This window comes from Pygocentrus nattereri, chromosome 16, assembly GCF_015220715.1.
Source record: "Pygocentrus nattereri isolate fPygNat1 chromosome 16, fPygNat1.pri, whole genome shotgun sequence".
Lineage (NCBI taxonomy): Eukaryota > Metazoa > Chordata > Actinopteri > Characiformes > Serrasalmidae > Pygocentrus > Pygocentrus nattereri.
The window spans coordinates 5,894,651-5,911,240 of record NC_051226.1 but is presented as its reverse complement, the minus strand read 5'-3'; the positions used below and the strand labels follow the sequence as shown (position 1 = coordinate 5,911,240).

The following is a 16,590-nucleotide window of genomic DNA, read 5'->3' as shown; positions in this document are numbered from 1 at the left end:
CCTCAGCATCCGCTGACCCCGCTCTGTCATTTTACGTGGCCGACCACTTCGTGGCTGAGTTGCTGTCGTTCCCAAACGCTTCCACTTTGTTATAATCCCACTGACAGTGGACTGTGGAATATTTAGTAGTGAGGAAATTTCACGACTGGACTTGTTGCACAGGTGGCGTCCGATCACGGTACCACGCTGGAATTCACTGAGCTCCTGAGAGTGACCCATTCTTTCACTAATGTCTGTAGAAGCAGTCTGCAGGCCTAGGGGCTCGGCTTTATACACCTGCGGCCATGGAAGTGATTAGAACACCTGAATTCAATGATTTGGATGGGTGACTGAATACTTTTGAAAATATAGTGTATCTAAACACAGTCGTCCACGGTTTAGGGACACCAAGCTTTTCAAAATGTTTTAATACATTACATTGTTTTCTTGGTCAGTTTGCAATAGCTTGGTTTATTAAATAAATCATTTGTTTAGATTTTAGATACACAGTATATCTGTGATATAGCCTGATTGGCCATTATGGCTATGTTCACACAGCAGGTAAAGGTGACCCCAACCTGATTTTCTCACCAAATCAGATTTTTTGTTTGGCTGTTCACAATATCTTTTAGATGTGATCTGTATGCGACGTCTGTCTGAACAGATCAGCTCCTAAACTGATCCACATCCACAAAAGAACAACACGTCATGTTGGTTCACGTGGCTTCACGTGGCGCACCTATCCAGAGGTAAACAATCATGACTTCCAAAGAGCAGCAGTCGTACCTGGAGCTTTCAGTTACATCTTCTCCAGCATCACAGGAGCCATCATGAAGCTTCGTTCACTGACAGCAAGGCTCATCACCCAGAATGCGTTAAAGCTCGCCATAAAGAGGGCGCATTATTTGGACACAGTCGCTTCTTTGGCTCGTGTCTTCTGATTCTTTAAACTTTGCTTTCAGACTTTTTCTTGACGCTGCAACCTCGTTCTCCTACAGCCACATTCAGTCATTTCTCCCTTCAAACACAAAGGTGTTCTGGATCAGCCTAAATGTTTATGAGTCTGATGAGTTATGAGTGATGATGAATGTGGAGCTGTATCGACATAAAAGTTTTCCGATCTGGCTGTTCAGACGGAGTCGCATTGCCGCAGATCGGATACGTATCGGATTTCAGAATCACATACACAAGCTTCTCAAATAGGAATTGAAAATGTCAGATTCATTGTGTTTTTTGCTGTTCACACTGACACACTGACACACATCTGTGTCACATATGAAGGAAAACTTTGGATTTGGGCGACTTCCACTTGCTGTGTGAACAAAGCCAATGAAGCTTGTATTGGAATTACCACCAGTTGTTGTTTGGGGACACTGTCAAATAATTAAAATCATTGATCAGAATTAATTACATTATTTAACATAGTTAATCAGGATTAATCACATTTGTCTTTTATGCACAAATGTGACCTGACAGACAGATTTCCTTTAGAAGATCTTTTGCTGTATGAGTGGACAAAATACGCTTCTCGGGAATGCATTTATTACTTTTGGTAATTCAATAACATTCTTTTCTCCGAGTATATTAATGACCACCCAACTATGCTTTAACTACTTCCATGTATAAGTATGTTATTATTAGGATACTTGTGTAAATATGTGTAACAATAAATTTAACAAATACTGCCCAAAAGAGACATTTAGACCCGTCTTATTCACGTTTCGCATTTTGTTCCAGAGCCTTTTGAAGATGCAATCCTGACGCAGTCTCCATCAGCAGCACCCACAGCGTCGAGCCTGCATAAGGCAGCTTCAGTGGATAACTCCAGCCCCTTGCTGGTGCGGTCAGCGGCTTTACGGGCCCTGGAGGAGTTGGAGGGCCAGGCCTGGTACCACGGCGAGATGAGCCGGCGCCAGGCCGAGAAGTTATTGCTTAATGATGGGGACTTCCTGGTGCGGAAAAGCACCACCAACCCGGGCTCATATGTGCTGACGGGGATGCACAACGGACTAGCCAAACACCTGCTGTTGGTGGATCCAGAGGGCACGGTGAGTGAAAGAGTTTGTCTGAGAGTGAAAAAAGGAAGGAGTATATCTCAAAACCTCGTGTCTCCAGAATGGTAACTTTACAGGAGAAGGAAAAAACCTACTTCACTTTTAATGTAAGTCAGTGGAACCAGAATGTTTTCCAGGTCATTTTGGGACATTTCTTTATTTATTAGTTACGTCAAAAACTGAAAAGCGACCAAACTGGAGATACAAGGTTTTGCTCTGACAGCAGCGATGTATTGTGTGAGTGTACAGTACTGTGCATAAGTTAGAAACCAGTCTTCATTAATTTCCAAAGTGGCAGGAGATATTTCTGAAATTACATATAAAATTACCCAATTCCAATAATGAAAACAAAGTGGAAACAATTTTGAAGTTTGATTTAATCATTAAGAGATGATGGGACTCCAAACAACCACCTGCAAAACTGCCCCCAACAGATAAACAGCACTCAAAGCTTTCATCTTTGAGAGGGAGGAGAAGAAAATTGAATGTGTTTTGGATCCTGAGAAGCAGAAAAAATGACTTCTAGGCCTGAACTTTGGACTTTGGAGGTGTGGAAAAGATTTATTTGAAAGACTAAAAGCAAAGAGTGGACACACTAAATACTGCCGATTATGACATTGTATTTAATTGTTGAGGCTGTGTGGTTTTCTGCTAAATATTTATTGTCTACTTTTTCCCTGTTGCTGAAAAATGAATAGCTTGCACTTTATGTCTGGAAATGAACCAAGTGAAGGGTGGTATCTAACTTTTGCACAGTACTGTATACTCAGGTAACTTAGGTAAGTCAATTCCTCGCATAGGCTTTGTTCACACAGCTGGTGAAAGTGGCCAAAATATGAACTTCATGTCACACAGATGTGTGTCATTGTGAACAGCAAACACACTCAATCTAAGACTTCCGATTCCGATTTGAGGCGCTGTCATATGTGGTACTGAAATCCGATTCGTATCCGATATGCAGCAACGGGAATCAGTCTGAACAGCCAGACTTTTACGTCAGTCCAACTCAACATTCATCATCATTTCGCGCTGCTGAGACTCAAAGATTTAGGCAGATGTTTCTGTACAAAAAATCAGAAGAGGCTTATCCAATCCCTCCGTGGGTTTGGGAGAAATTAAGAGAGCCTTATTAATCCCACAATGGGGAAATTTCAACGCTGCATTTAACCCATCCGTGAAGTGAAACACCACATACACACTAGTGAGCACACACACACAAGGGGGCAGTGAGCACACTTGCCCGGAGTGGTGGGCAGCCCAATCCGCAGCACCCGGGGAGCAGTTGGGGGTTAGGTGTCTTGCTCAAGGACACCTCAGTCATGTGCTGTCGGCTCTGGGGATTGAACCGGCGACCTTCCGGTCATGAGGCTGGATCCCTAACCTCCAGTCCACGACTGCCCCCAATGGAGAGGGGAACGCTGCGGCATCAAAGAGAAATTAGAAAACTGAAAGCAAAACTTTAAGAATTCGAGGAGGTGAACCAAAGAAGTGACCCCCCCCATTTATGGCTCGAACACATTCTGGGTGATGAGCCCAGCTGTCAGTCAGTGAAGCTTCATGATGGCTCCTGTGATGCTGGCGAAGATGAAGCTGATCCTCCGGGAGCGACTGGCGTTCGTTCACAGTCATGATTGTTTCTGGATGAGCCGCGTGAAGCAGCGTGAAACTCTGTTCTTATGCGCATGCGAATCAGTTTAGGAGCTGATCTCTTCAGAAAAATCTCACATGTAGGTCACACGTTATAAAGACTTTGTAAAGATCCAAAAAAAAATCGTAAAACGGTGAGAAAATCTGATTTGACCCACTTTCACCTGCTGTATGAACGTAGCCTTATTACCTGAGATACAGTGGTCAGAGCCATGCTGAGTAGGGTATTAATTAGCCGCAATACGGTTATGAAGCAAACTGTGACTCATCCATGTCAACTGAATCTTTATCTTCAAAAGGTACGAACTAAAGATCACATATTCGAGAGCATCAGCCATCTGATTGGCCATCACCGTGACAACAACCTGCCCATCGTCTCGGCGGGAAGTGAACTGTGCTTGAAGCAGCCTGTCGAAAGAAAACAGTGACGGCCTCCCAAAAACCTGCACGAGGGGAACAGGGTCACCCCCCCCCCCCACCCAGAAAACGCCCCGAAACCTGATACTTGAAGTTGAATAACGAGAGTACGATGGATGACGATTGTTGACAGTTGCGGGAGGTATGATGATGTGGACGTGGTCCATTGAACAGTAGCGAGGTTTCTTGTCTGATCGCTTCGGACTCTGCGAGAAAGATCCGTGGATGTAAAGATGACACCTGATTTATAGAACTGTTATAATTATTTTGCTGTGATGACTGAAATTCTATATTTTTTGAGAAGACATAGGTGCATTTGGACATATATGTTGATTTGGTGTTTTAAACTAAAAAGGCAAGCGTAGTTTAGACGACAAGGAAAATCAACCTCCAGGAGGGAAAAGATTTAACAAAAGAAAAAAAAAAAAGTATTTTAGAATAACCTAAAAAAGTTTTAGTTTTGTCTATCAAGCACAACCGGATTTACACGTTCGTTGGTAAAGAGTTAGACGAGAAACAAATATTTGAGAAAAAAAAAAAAGTTGTTTATATCGAACTATTTTAGGAATTGTTCTTTAACCGCAGCTAGTGCGACGGGTCATTTGATAGGCGTCTATCAAATCACTGATGGGTCTGCTTTTATGGAGGAAGATATCAATGTGTTCGCTTTAACAGTAGTCTCTCTCTCTCACACACACACACACGCGCACACACACACACACACACACACACACACACACACACTGCTTTAAAGTACTGACACTTTTCTATGATGTTGAATCTGTGGCACCGCACTCGCATGATTTGAAAAACTTAATTGTTCTTGTGGTCATCGTTGGTAGCCCTCAAGGCCTTATGAGAGGTGCTTGTGTATGCTCACAATGTAAAATATTTATGCTTTTCCGAATATTTATTGAATTTGGTTCCTTTAAACTTGTAAAAGGTGTGTAGTTAATATGTTCAGGGCTTATTTTATACCATGGATGTTTATATCATTTATGGCTTTCATGGCTTGATTGTGGGCTTGAGAAAACAAATACATTGATATTATGATTATTATCATTTAAAACGAAACAACTATAAGTGGATAGCACAACCTACACTTGAGCCCGGATTCACTAAGGTAATTAGTACATATTCAAATGAGCTAAGCAGCTTTAGGACCACGATCAACGACTGGATCCTGAAAAATGAGTTTGTGAACTCATGCATGCTAATGACTTTAGTGAATCGGGTGCTTAGACTGTCTGTATGTCACAGAGGATGCTCGCTGGTATGTTTTCATGCGCAGTGCCAACAATGGATTAGAGAAGTTTATGATTTTTTGTGGCGCGTGTCCTCATTTCGAAGGAAAACGAACCACGCTACTACTACTTGACGAGTCTTTCCAAAGTAAACCACACGTCACAGAAGTGCACCGGCTAGTTCTGACTTTTTCTTAAGACGACAGTCTGAGAATGTTCACAGTATATGAAACTAATCATTTACCTATGCAGTGACGTCTAGAGAATTTCATTGTATGAAAGCGCAAATACACCGATCATAACATCGTGACCTCCTCCTTGTTTCTACACTCCACTTACTGTATAGCTGCACTTTGTAGTTCTACAGTTTACAGACTGTAGTCCATCTGTTTCTCTGATACTCTCTTAGCAGCACTGCTGTGTCTGATCCACTCAGACCAGCACAACACACACCAACACACCACCACTGTGTTACTGCAGTGCTGAGAATGATCCACCACCCAAACAGTACCTGCTCTGTGAGGGTCCATGGGGGTCCTGACCACTGAAGAACAGGGTAACAGAGTATCAGAGAAACAGATGGACTACAGTCTGTTACTGTAGAACTACAGAGTGCAGCTATACAGTAAGTGGAGCTGATAAAGTGGACAGTGAGCGTAGAAACAAGGAGGTGGTCATGATGTAACGCCTGATAATGATTTGCATTTATCCGTGTGAAATGAAATGAAATGAAAACATTACTCAGTAGTGATGGTACTTATACTCCAAGGCTGTTACTATACTTGCATAGGCAAAATGGTTATTTTCATATAAGCTAAAAAGTAGATAGTTCTTATCATTTTAGTTCTGAAGTGCTGATTCAATATTGTGATCATTTCCAGATCACGCACTGGACACTTAATATTGATGTATTGGTATATTTTTCACATGAAACGCGCAAAACACTGGTAGCAAAGACAAACTGAGAGAAATCGAGGTTTACGTTATGAATGAGTGGTCCGGCTGTACAGAGAACGGTTTCAAAAGGAATGATTTGTTTTCACACATCTGAATGATAAACTGGCCTCACCGCTGGCCTCAATATGCCTTTATTAGTCTAGTTTTCTTTATTCTTCCCTCATAAACCTCTAGAAGATCTCCCGCACCCTGTTTTAGAAAGCACTAGAGCCCTCCGTTCAGATGAAATTAGTACAAATCCCACAAAGCGTATATTTTTTGGACGTAAAAAAGTGGAAATCGGTTGCATTTCATGTTTACCACTCGGCTGAATCAGAAAGATATGTGTATTTTACTGCGTATGTGATATATTACCACATAATAGGTAGCTGTACGTATTTAAAAAAAAACAAAAAACTGGAAGTAGTGGAAACTCTTTACAGCAGTTTTAGTTTTTTAGAATAAAAGTCCTCCATATAGTGAAATAGTTGGCAATATTGGCTCCCTTTAAATCTGCTGTAGTTCGGTGACTTTTGGAGGGTATAGTGAACGTTTTAGGTTCTTTGAGGTAGGCTGTCACTCTATTAAGGTGTACGTGAAGGATAAAATAATACTTTTTCTTAACCACTAAATAAGACGTTACTTTAAATTATAGGCCTTTCCCAGAAAGCCCAAAGCATGAGTCAGTGGCCACAAAAGAAAATAGTTTTGCCAGATTTCTGTTTATGAAAATGTGCCTTTTATTTGTACCAATGGTCTTTTTCCTCTTTAAAAGTGCAATAGCCAAAACCTCTCCGTGGACGTGGGTAGTACCATCCGTGGAGCTGAGTTTGGTGAGATATTGCTGCCTGAGATACACGTATGACTCCCATTTAAGTTTCCTTTGTCTCACAGCCACTGTAGTCCATAACACCACATTCAACCCCAGTAGGAATGAAATGGATAAAAGAAATTAAACATACAAGAAAAGTCCAAACCAATGTTTACAGAGTTAATCTTTGGTTTGTATGGGTTATCATTATTCTGTATGACTGTTGGCAATAAAATGGTGAATGTGTGTGTTGTTCTCGATAACGTCTTAGTACAGAACATAACGCGAGTCACAAGCTGCAGGAGTACAGCAGAACATGGTGTTTTAACTAGTTATCGGAAACACTGTTATTTAGTTCTCAAAGGGCTTATATTCTACATATTTCTTGAATTTTTCAAGAATTCTTTGCATCACTATCTGTTACCTAGAGCTGAACGATGAATCGCTTGTATGTCGATTACATGTATTATTATATATTATTAATGTCCTATATTAGGTTGGGAACTGTAATGTAATCACACAGAGCTTGGGAACTGGCAGTCAGGCACACGACTTCCAGCATTCAAGCCTCAAGCCTGAAAAAATGGATGTGCAAGTTATCCTGAAGAACAAAAGAGCTTAATTTCAAAAAATCGCTTTTAAATCACAATCGCAGCAAAAAAGAAATATCGCAATGAAAAATCTTGCCCAAATCGTTCAGCCCTACTGTTCTCCTCATAAAAATCACCCAGCTTTGCGTTGTCCATGCTGAGGTGTCTGTGTTTATTCCTATATATGTTACATTATACAGTCCATCGCTACTGGAGACGATACAGGTTCACAAATATTGGCACCCCCATTAAACATCAACAAAATAGGCTGTAAAAATATTCTTTATTTATTAAATGATTCTTTTGATTCTTTATTCTTTTTTGAAATATTAGCAAAAATCTAATAATTAAAATACAGTGATTGAAAAAACTAAACCTTATCATGAAATAAAGATTTTTTGGAATTGTGTTTGTGCCGCAAATGTTGGCACCCCTAATTTTTTTTATGACTGAAATCTATCCGAAGTGTATTCCCATATTCATATTTTAGATTTTTAAGTTCACCTGAGTGATTAGGGACACTTGAATGGTCAGCCATGCCCTCCTGTTTCACTGGGGAATACATATGATGTGACACACAAGCCAGATTCCCTCAATCATCCATCACTATGAGAAAGATGAGCTGCACAAATCAGGAAATGCCTACAAGAAGTCATGGGCAGTCGTGGGCTGGAGGTTAGGGAACCAGCCTCGTGACCGGTTCGTTCCCCAGTGCCGACAGCACATGACTGAGGTGTCCTTGAGCAAGACACCTAACCCCCAACTGCTGCCCGGGCGCTGTGAAATGGGCTGCCCACCACTCCGGGCAAGTGTGCTCACTGCCCCCCAGTGTGTGTGTGCTCACTAGAGTGTATGTGGTGTTTCACTTCACGGATGGGTTAAATGCGGAGGTGGAATTTCCCCGTTGTGGGACTAATAAGGGTCACAATCTTAATCATAAGAACAGCTAAACAGTTCCCTCTCTGAAGGCATTAACTATGAAGTTTAAAGCAACTGGAGATGCAAGGAAGAGGCCGTATGTCTATACTGAGTTGACATGCTGTGAGGAGGATGGATTGAGTGGTCATAGTATCTCCAAGAATCACAGCTGGGTAATTGTAGACATTAGGTCTTGTGGTCAAAACGTCTCCCAAAGTGCAATCACACCTACAGAACCACAAATTGTGGGGATTGCCAGAAGAAAGCCTCTGCTGTCAAAGACCAATAACCCCAAGCTCCTACCGTTTGCCAAACTAGAACTTTCAATGGGTTCTTTGGTCAGATGAGATCAAAATAGAGGTTTTTGGCAGCAAACACTAGAGATGAGTTTGATGTGGACACAAAGACATCCCTGCAGAAATGTAGCCCATCCCCACTGTAAAGCATGGTGGATGTGTGATGCTGTGGAGCTGTTTTTCTTGTTTTCATTGACTTCATTGAATACCAGTAGATATTTAATTCAAACCAGACTGCTTCAGCCATGAAAGCTGGGCCAAGGTTGGATCTTCCAGCAGGACAATGATCCCAAACACACCTCAAAATCAACTCAGACATGACCACCGAATCAAGTCTTTGTCATGGCCATTTCAGTTCCCTGACCTAAACACCCATAGAAAACCTGTTGGATGAGCTGAAGAGGAGAGACCTGGACAGGTTCTTTAGGCAGGATTGGTCTCAGGTCCCTTGCTGTGGGTTCTCCAGTCTTATTAAGGTTTATAGAGGACTCGGAGCAAAAGGACGCTGCACAACGTGTTAAACGAAGGGGTGCCTACAATTTTGGCACAGAGATTTGAGAAAAATAGTTATTTCATGATAAGATTTTTTCTTTCCGTCATTGCACTTTGAATAAGGGTTAGATTTTTGCTCATATTTTGAAGGAAATATCAGAAGGATGAATAATAAAGGCTGTTTTTCACAGCTTGCTTTGCTCATGCTTATCAGGGGTGCCAATATTTGTGGAGGGCAATTTTTGCCATGAGTACATATGAATCATCCAGCCTTGGGAAGTCTTACAGTTTCATGTATCGCCTGCTTTAACCACCTTTATTAGTCTAAATCAGATTAATTAGCAAAAAAAGGGCCTTCAGGGTCCACATCCTACATTTTTCTTGTGTTATATATTTTCCTTTGAGGTCGTCTTATGATGTTTGTTTGGGTATCAACAAAGGTAATCATTCATTTTTACTTGATCATTTCTAGCCTCTCTTTATCAAGGCTATTTTATTACTACGGCTTTAAAACCGATATGTAAATGAGCTCTGTTCTGATTGGCTGCCCCCATTCCAAAAGCCGTCCATGCTGAAACATTCCTTATAACTTCAGTGTGAATGGACAGAACTCCTGTAGGTTGAATCGGCAGATATATCTAAATTTTTTTTGGTTGCTGTAATGTCACAAAAACACAGTTCAAGACTTAGTTTCCGTATATGGACTGTATGGAGGAGGCGTCAGCAGTACATTTTGAAACTTTAACAATGGTTACCTCCCACATCCCACTTTTTTCTTTTAAAAAGTCAGGAAATGTAGGTTTTCCACTGGACAGCATACACTGATCAGGCATAACATTATGACCATGTTTCCACGTATTGTCCATCTTACCAGCTCCACTTACTGTATAGCTGGTCTCTGTAGTTCTACAGTTTCAGACTGTAGTCCATCTGTTTCTCTGATACTCTGTTACCCTGTTCTTCAGTGGTCAGGACCCCCATTGACCCTCACAGAGCAGGTACTATTTGGGTGGTGGGTCATTCTCAGCACTGCAGTAACACTGATGTGATGGTGGTATGTTAGTGTGTGTTACGCTGGTCTGAGTGGATCAGACTCAGCAGTGCTGCTGGAGTTTTTAAACCCCTCAGTGTCTGTGCTGGACTGAGAACAGTCCGCCAACCAAAAACATCCAGCCAACAGTGTCCTGTGACCACTGATGAAGGACTAGAGGATGACCAACACAAACTGCGCAGCAGCAGATGAGCTGTCGTCTCTGACTTTACATCTACAAGGTGGACCGACAAGGTAGGAGTGTCTAATAGAGTGGACAGTGAGTGGACACAGTGCTTAAAACCTCCAGCGGCACTGCTGTGTCTGATCCACTTGCACTGGCTCAACACACACTAACACACCACCACCCCATCAGTGTTACTGCAGTGCTGAGAATGATCTGTGAGGGTCTGTGGGGCTCCTGACCACTGAAGAACAGGGTAACAGAGTATCAGAGAAACAGATGGACTACAGTCTGTAACTGTAGAACTACAAAGTGCAGCTATACAGTAAGTGGAGCTGATAAGATGGACAGTGAGCATAGAAACAAGAAGGTAGACATAATGTTATGCCTGGTGGGTGTGTGGTGCCTACAGAAGGCCTCAGTAGCAGAAAGCAGCTGAAATTGATTATCTCCCTGAACTGCTTCTCCATGTCCAGCAGAGGGAGCCAGATCTGTATTTTTCCTTATTCTGTATTCTGTATGGATGAACAGCACAAAGTGGCCCACTTTGCAGTAGTGCAGTATATTGACCTGTTACAGTCAACATTTATATATATGTGAGGTGTCAGTTCAAGCTGTTTTAAACTACCTGATGTAGGTAATTATGCATCACCACCAGGTCCACAAGTTAGAAGCACTTTTCAGGCGAGAATAGTAACTAAGTAATGGTAATGAACATTCTAATACCCAGGATTTGAGATTTTCTTCTTTTTAGGCCATTTTCATGCAAGCATACCTTACATCATAACATAGTTCCATAGTTTTTCACTGCATACAAAATCTGATCAATTCTGACATGTAGATCATGCTTACATGATTATAGTAATAGCAATACTCAATACTGAAGGAACACATACATTAGTACACTTAATGTGGTCATAAATAATTTGCTCCTCAGATCTAAAATCGCAAACTGTGTCAACTTACGGAAAGTGAGGAGTTCAGCCTGGTGGACGACACGTAGAAAGACTTGTGGTGGACTGTAAGGTCCAAAATAATGCTTTTGACTACGTGAGCAACGTAAACTCTCAGTGTAACTGACTTTTGAGGAACATAAATATAGTTTTGTTTGGATTTTAGCTTCACGCTCAGCTACAACAGCGAGAACTGCCATGGATTCAGTTTGTGAAGTGTGTCCAGTCAGTTTGAGCTACTGTATCATTTACTAAAATGGAGACCAAATCGAGAGAAGAGGCCGGGAAATGGAGGCTGCTTCTTCTGCTTTCCCTCCATCCTTTTGAATTCCTTGCCAGCCCTCTGTGGCGATAACTACTTATGGGCAGGAAAATTGTAGCCTGTCCAAGAGCAGTTTTTCCAGAGCAAAGAACAGTCTTGAAGAAAAAGTTTCATTCCAGTTCAGGAGACCATAATCCAAACCTATCTATCACTCCAAGAGTTATTCTGGTTCCTCAGCCTGGGTGAGGGTCAGGGTTGGTGTTCATTAGGAAGCTCAAGCAATCCTGTCGACCGATTGTAGTCATAAAAGCAAGTCCTAGACCAGCATGATCAAGTATTTTGTGAATACTGCTGAAGAGACGGTGTTCATAAAGCACAGGAGGAGGGTAACAATACTGATCTCGGATCTACAGTGCTGTTCAAAAGTCAGAGACCACACTTCATTTATTCATTTCCAGCCAAAACACCCAGTTGCAAGTACAAGTTATTCATTTTTCAGGAGTGAAAAAAAACAGGAGTTTCCAAAAGCGGGGTTCAAAAAAAGATTAAAAGTTAGGAAACTGCAAGACCTGCTAGACCAACGACACCATCTCCATCAGATAAACAGCACTTAAAGCTTTTATTTTTGAGAAAGAGGAAAAAATTGTGCTTCGGATCTAAAAAGTCCACAGATGTTGGGGATGATGTGGATTGCGGGAACAGAAAATGCTAAACCAACTTCTAAGACTGAACCCGAAAAATATCCCTACCCTACTGAAAATGAGTCTCTGGATAAGAACAGAAGCTGTAATAAAGTTTTATACGCATGTGTGTATGTACACACACACACACACACACACACACACACACACACACACACACATACACACAGGGAGATTCACTCGAAAGAGGCCCCGAATATTCTTTTATATCTCCTGTTAGGATGAATCAATCTGAACCAAAAAATATGCTACATAACTTGACGTGTGTGTAATCGATTGCAATACATGCAATACTGGAAGTGACCTCCGTTTTCTGGCGGACACATGAAGGTGTACGGGTGGTCTGCACCCGGAAGTTGCAAACGGAGGCTCAACGTTGCGACGGCTGTCCAGCGCCTACCTCATTGCTCCGACGCAGGGGCATCCCAGCTTGTTCGAAGCTCCATATACTGAGGAGCTCGTTTCTGGTTGTTTGGTTCAGATTGCCAACCAAGAGTTAATACAGAATATACGGGGCCTTTTTCGAGTGAATCTGTGTGTGTGTGTGTGTGTGTGTGTGTGTGTGTATAAAATATAAAAATGACATTATAGTTAGTTGTTGTGTGATTTTCTGTAATGTATGTTTTCTGTTTTTCCTGCTGACACTGAAAAGTGAATAACTTGTACTTAATGGTGTTTTTTACTAGAAGTTAAATAAATGAAGGGTGACCTTTCTCAGTACTGTAGATTTGTACATAGACTGACCAGCAGTCAAATCCTTGACTAAGAGTCTGTGATTAGCTCGCTCAAATCTTTCTGTTGGGCTTTTATACACTGGCTTACTTCTTCTACGACAGGGGTGTCCAGTCTTATCCAGAAAGGCCCAGTGTGGCAGCAGGTTTTCTTTGCAACAAAGCAGGAGCTTTGGAACAAGTTCTCTCCTTATTTGGAACCAAAACTTGCACCCACTCTGGGCCTTTGCAGATAAAACTGGACACCCCTGCTCTATGACATAAGCCCCAAAAAAGCCAAGAGATCCCATGGAAGATATCTTCACCTCCACCAGGAGATGAACCCCACCTCCATGACTATTTATGACCCAGCAAAAGATACCGCAAAGATCTTCAATGTCAGCTTGGGTTTCCATGAGACCCAGTTCACCTCAGGTTTTCAGCACTCTCCTCCATGGCTGCTGACCGGCTCCTGCTTTGACGTGTGAGTGACGTTGATTTTGGGGCTTTCATCCTGCTCTTCTGCTGGTTTCTGACTCTGGCTGGAGCTCAGCTTACTCCGGCTGGCGTCTCCGTTCGGTTTGGGTTCCTGGTCCTTCATGAAACAGCCACACACCAGCCCAAAAAACGCCCGCCGCATCTCCCTGCTGGCCAGAGTGTAGATGATGGGGTTCATGCCTGAGTTCATCACGGCCAGCGCGATGAACCAGTCAGCTTTGAGCAGGATGCTGCACTGCCTAGGCTTGCAGGCCACGTCAGTGAGGAGGAGGATGAAGATGGGTGTCCAGCAGGCTATAAAAACCCCGACAACGATGCTGACGGTGCGAAGCAGGGCCATGGAGCGTTCTGAGTTGCTGTGCTTCGTCACTTTGCGGCTGCTGGACTTGACCAGGATGTAAATACGAGCATACAGCACAGAGATAGCCAGCAACAAAGCCATGAAGATGCTGATACAGAAGGCCACGTATTTCTTTGTATAGAGGGGGAGAATGGTGGAGCAGTCAGGCAGGTTGCCCAGGCAGTTCCAGCCTAGAATAGGCAACGCTCCCAAAGCTATAGCTATCAACCAGCACGTCCCTATGAGCAGAAACACCCTGTAGTTCTTGTTGGCATCGTAAGGCCTCATCTTAATCATGGTGAGATGCCTCTCGATGGCTATTGCCAGCAAACTGAAGATGGAAGCCCCCAACGCCACGAACATGCTCCCCTCCCGGATGAACCACTCAACCGGGGACAGGTGTAGGGTCCTCTCGCCTGACATTAGGAGATTCACCGTATAAGCGACTCCGGCCAGCAGGTCGCACAAAGCCAGGTTGCCGATGAAAAAGTACATGCGGTTGTGGAATTTGTGGTTTTTCCATATTGCTATCAGAACTATCATGTTCTCCAGGACTATGAAGCTACATATAACCAGAAATACCACCTTCTCTGGTCCCAGGGTGCCTCCGGTGGTTTCGTTTCGATTGTCCAGCTTTCCTATGAAACTGTAGTGCAGGGAAATGTTGGTGTTTATCATTGCTGCAGTATTCCGGCTGCTCCAGCAGAGGGCAGCAGCAGTACAGGGAAAGGGGGGGGTGAGAAGCTCCTGTACCTGGACACAGGTGGGTGACCTTGGTTGTGTTTGGTTTTTTTTAAGGGGATTTACAGTCTTCCTATCTTCATCCCTCCATCGTCACTGAGGAGCAGGTGATCCAAGCCAAGATGTTGGTAGAAGAACATCTTTCCCTGATAAAAAAACAAAAAAACAAATAATAATAATTTACTTTCACTGCTGAGACGTACACATGGGCAGATTCAGCGCAGGTGAGAACCATTCAAGAACACGACCATGTACTCGAGTTACTGTTAAAGCTCAAACCGATCCATGTAGTTTCTATGGCTGGATCTCTAACGGATCCCTCTGCTGTACACCAGTGATTCCCAGCCCTGTTCCTGGACGCCTGCACTTTTTACAGTTTTTCCTGCCCCCAACACACCGGATCCAACTAATTAGATCTTTAACAGCTCTAGCTTCAAGAGTTCAAGCGTTAGTGGGCCTTCAGGAACAGGACTGAGAAACACTGCAGAACATTACACAGATCATGGAAAAAAAAAAATCCTAAAATCTGGAAATCAGCTGAAGTCATATCTCCATGGACACCCATTTGAACTGTGCAGAGCAACGAAGTACTCTTTTTAAACGTGTACAACCCATTTATCATACATGCAGATGCATTAAGAATGCTGTTATATGAATTATGCTCTGGTCCTGCAAAAGTAGTGGACTGTAGAAGTTTTGTTAGTAATCTATTAAGTAGTATCTGCATTTTAGACCATCCAGGTTAACATACTTTTAAAAATATCCTGAAAATAGACTGAAAACATCTGTTCCACGTTGAGTCAGTCCTGCTGGAGGTAAAGACTAACCATGGAGAAGCAGAGCTGAAAGCACTGTCAGCTTTTCTAGCCCTTCTCCCCTGGAAGGGCACTTTATTATCCTGGTTTTTTAATTCGATTTTTGGTAATCCACACTGAATTCCTAATTAGATTTTTATTTGAACGATTATCTCTTAGAAATCTGTTGTTTTAATCATGTTTCATTTCTGTTCTCCTTTCCTTTCTAAGTGACTGTAAAGCACTCTGAGCGACCGCAGCATGAGAGCTTGAGGAATTAAAACGCTGCTCTTTTCTCGGCTCACCTTCCAAACTCCCAAACTCCACGGACTCCCCACGACTCCAGCTCCAAGGCAGAAGCGCTGTAGCTCCCCTCGCAGAGCCTGAAGACGGTTCAGTTCATCCTGAGACGCTCCTCGGTATGAACCCTGTGTAACGTCTACATTTCCAGGCCGAGGATCTGTCTGAGCTCCTATTGTGGAAACGGATCGTCCCACTTCTGCAGCAAGACCACCGCACTGGTGAGTTTTTTTCTCCCACCCGTACTCCGACAGGCCCCGCCTCCTGCGCCCTGATTGGCTGGTATTGTGTCTTCACTTCTCCGCTTTACTGCAAGGATGTGGAAGATCAATCCCGCCAATGAATATATATATACATATATTATTTATATATATATACACACACACACACACTCACCGGCCACTTTATTACGAACACCTTGCTACTAAAAGGTTGGACCCCCTTTTGCCTTCAGAACTGCCTTAATTCTTCATGTCACACTTTCAACAAGGTGTTGGAAACGTTCCTCAGAGATGTTGGTTGGTTATTTGAGTTCCTGTTGCCTTTCTATCATCTGGAACCAGTCTGCCCATTCTCCTCTGACCTCTCACATCAACAAGGCATTTTCGTCCACACAACTGACCGCTCACTGGATATTTCCTCTTTTTCGGACCGTTCTCTGTAAACCCTAGAGATGGTTGTGTGTGAAAATCC

The 16,590-nt window shown here is 42.8% G+C and overlaps 2 protein-coding genes across 2 annotated transcripts in view; one reads left to right on the top strand and one right to left on the bottom strand.

The window, feature by feature from the left end:
• The window catches only part of shc3 (SHC (Src homology 2 domain containing) transforming protein 3), a 44,050-nt gene extending 39,324 nt beyond the window's left edge, over nt 1-4,726 (top strand). Inside the window, exons 11-12 of the mRNA XM_037546291.1 lie at nt 1,717-2,027; nt 3,980-4,726. Coding sequence (XP_037402188.1) covers nt 1,717-2,027; nt 3,980-4,108 — 440 coding nt within the window. The 3' untranslated portion in view covers nt 4,109-4,726. The remainder of the gene's footprint in view (nt 1-1,716; nt 2,028-3,979) is intronic.
• Nucleotides 4,727-10,933: 6,207 nt separating this feature from the next.
• LOC108435466 (sphingosine 1-phosphate receptor 3) lies at nt 10,934-16,102 on the bottom strand. Its single transcript, XM_017711324.2, has 2 exons — nt 15,903-16,102; nt 10,934-14,949 (listed from the first exon to the last, which is right to left on the bottom strand). Exon 2 carries the CDS (start codon nt 14,738-14,740, stop codon nt 13,664-13,666), a length of 1,077 nt encoding a protein of 358 aa, XP_017566813.1. The 5' UTR covers nt 14,741-14,949; nt 15,903-16,102; the 3' UTR covers nt 10,934-13,663.
• Between the last annotated feature and the right edge of the window lie 488 nt (nt 16,103-16,590).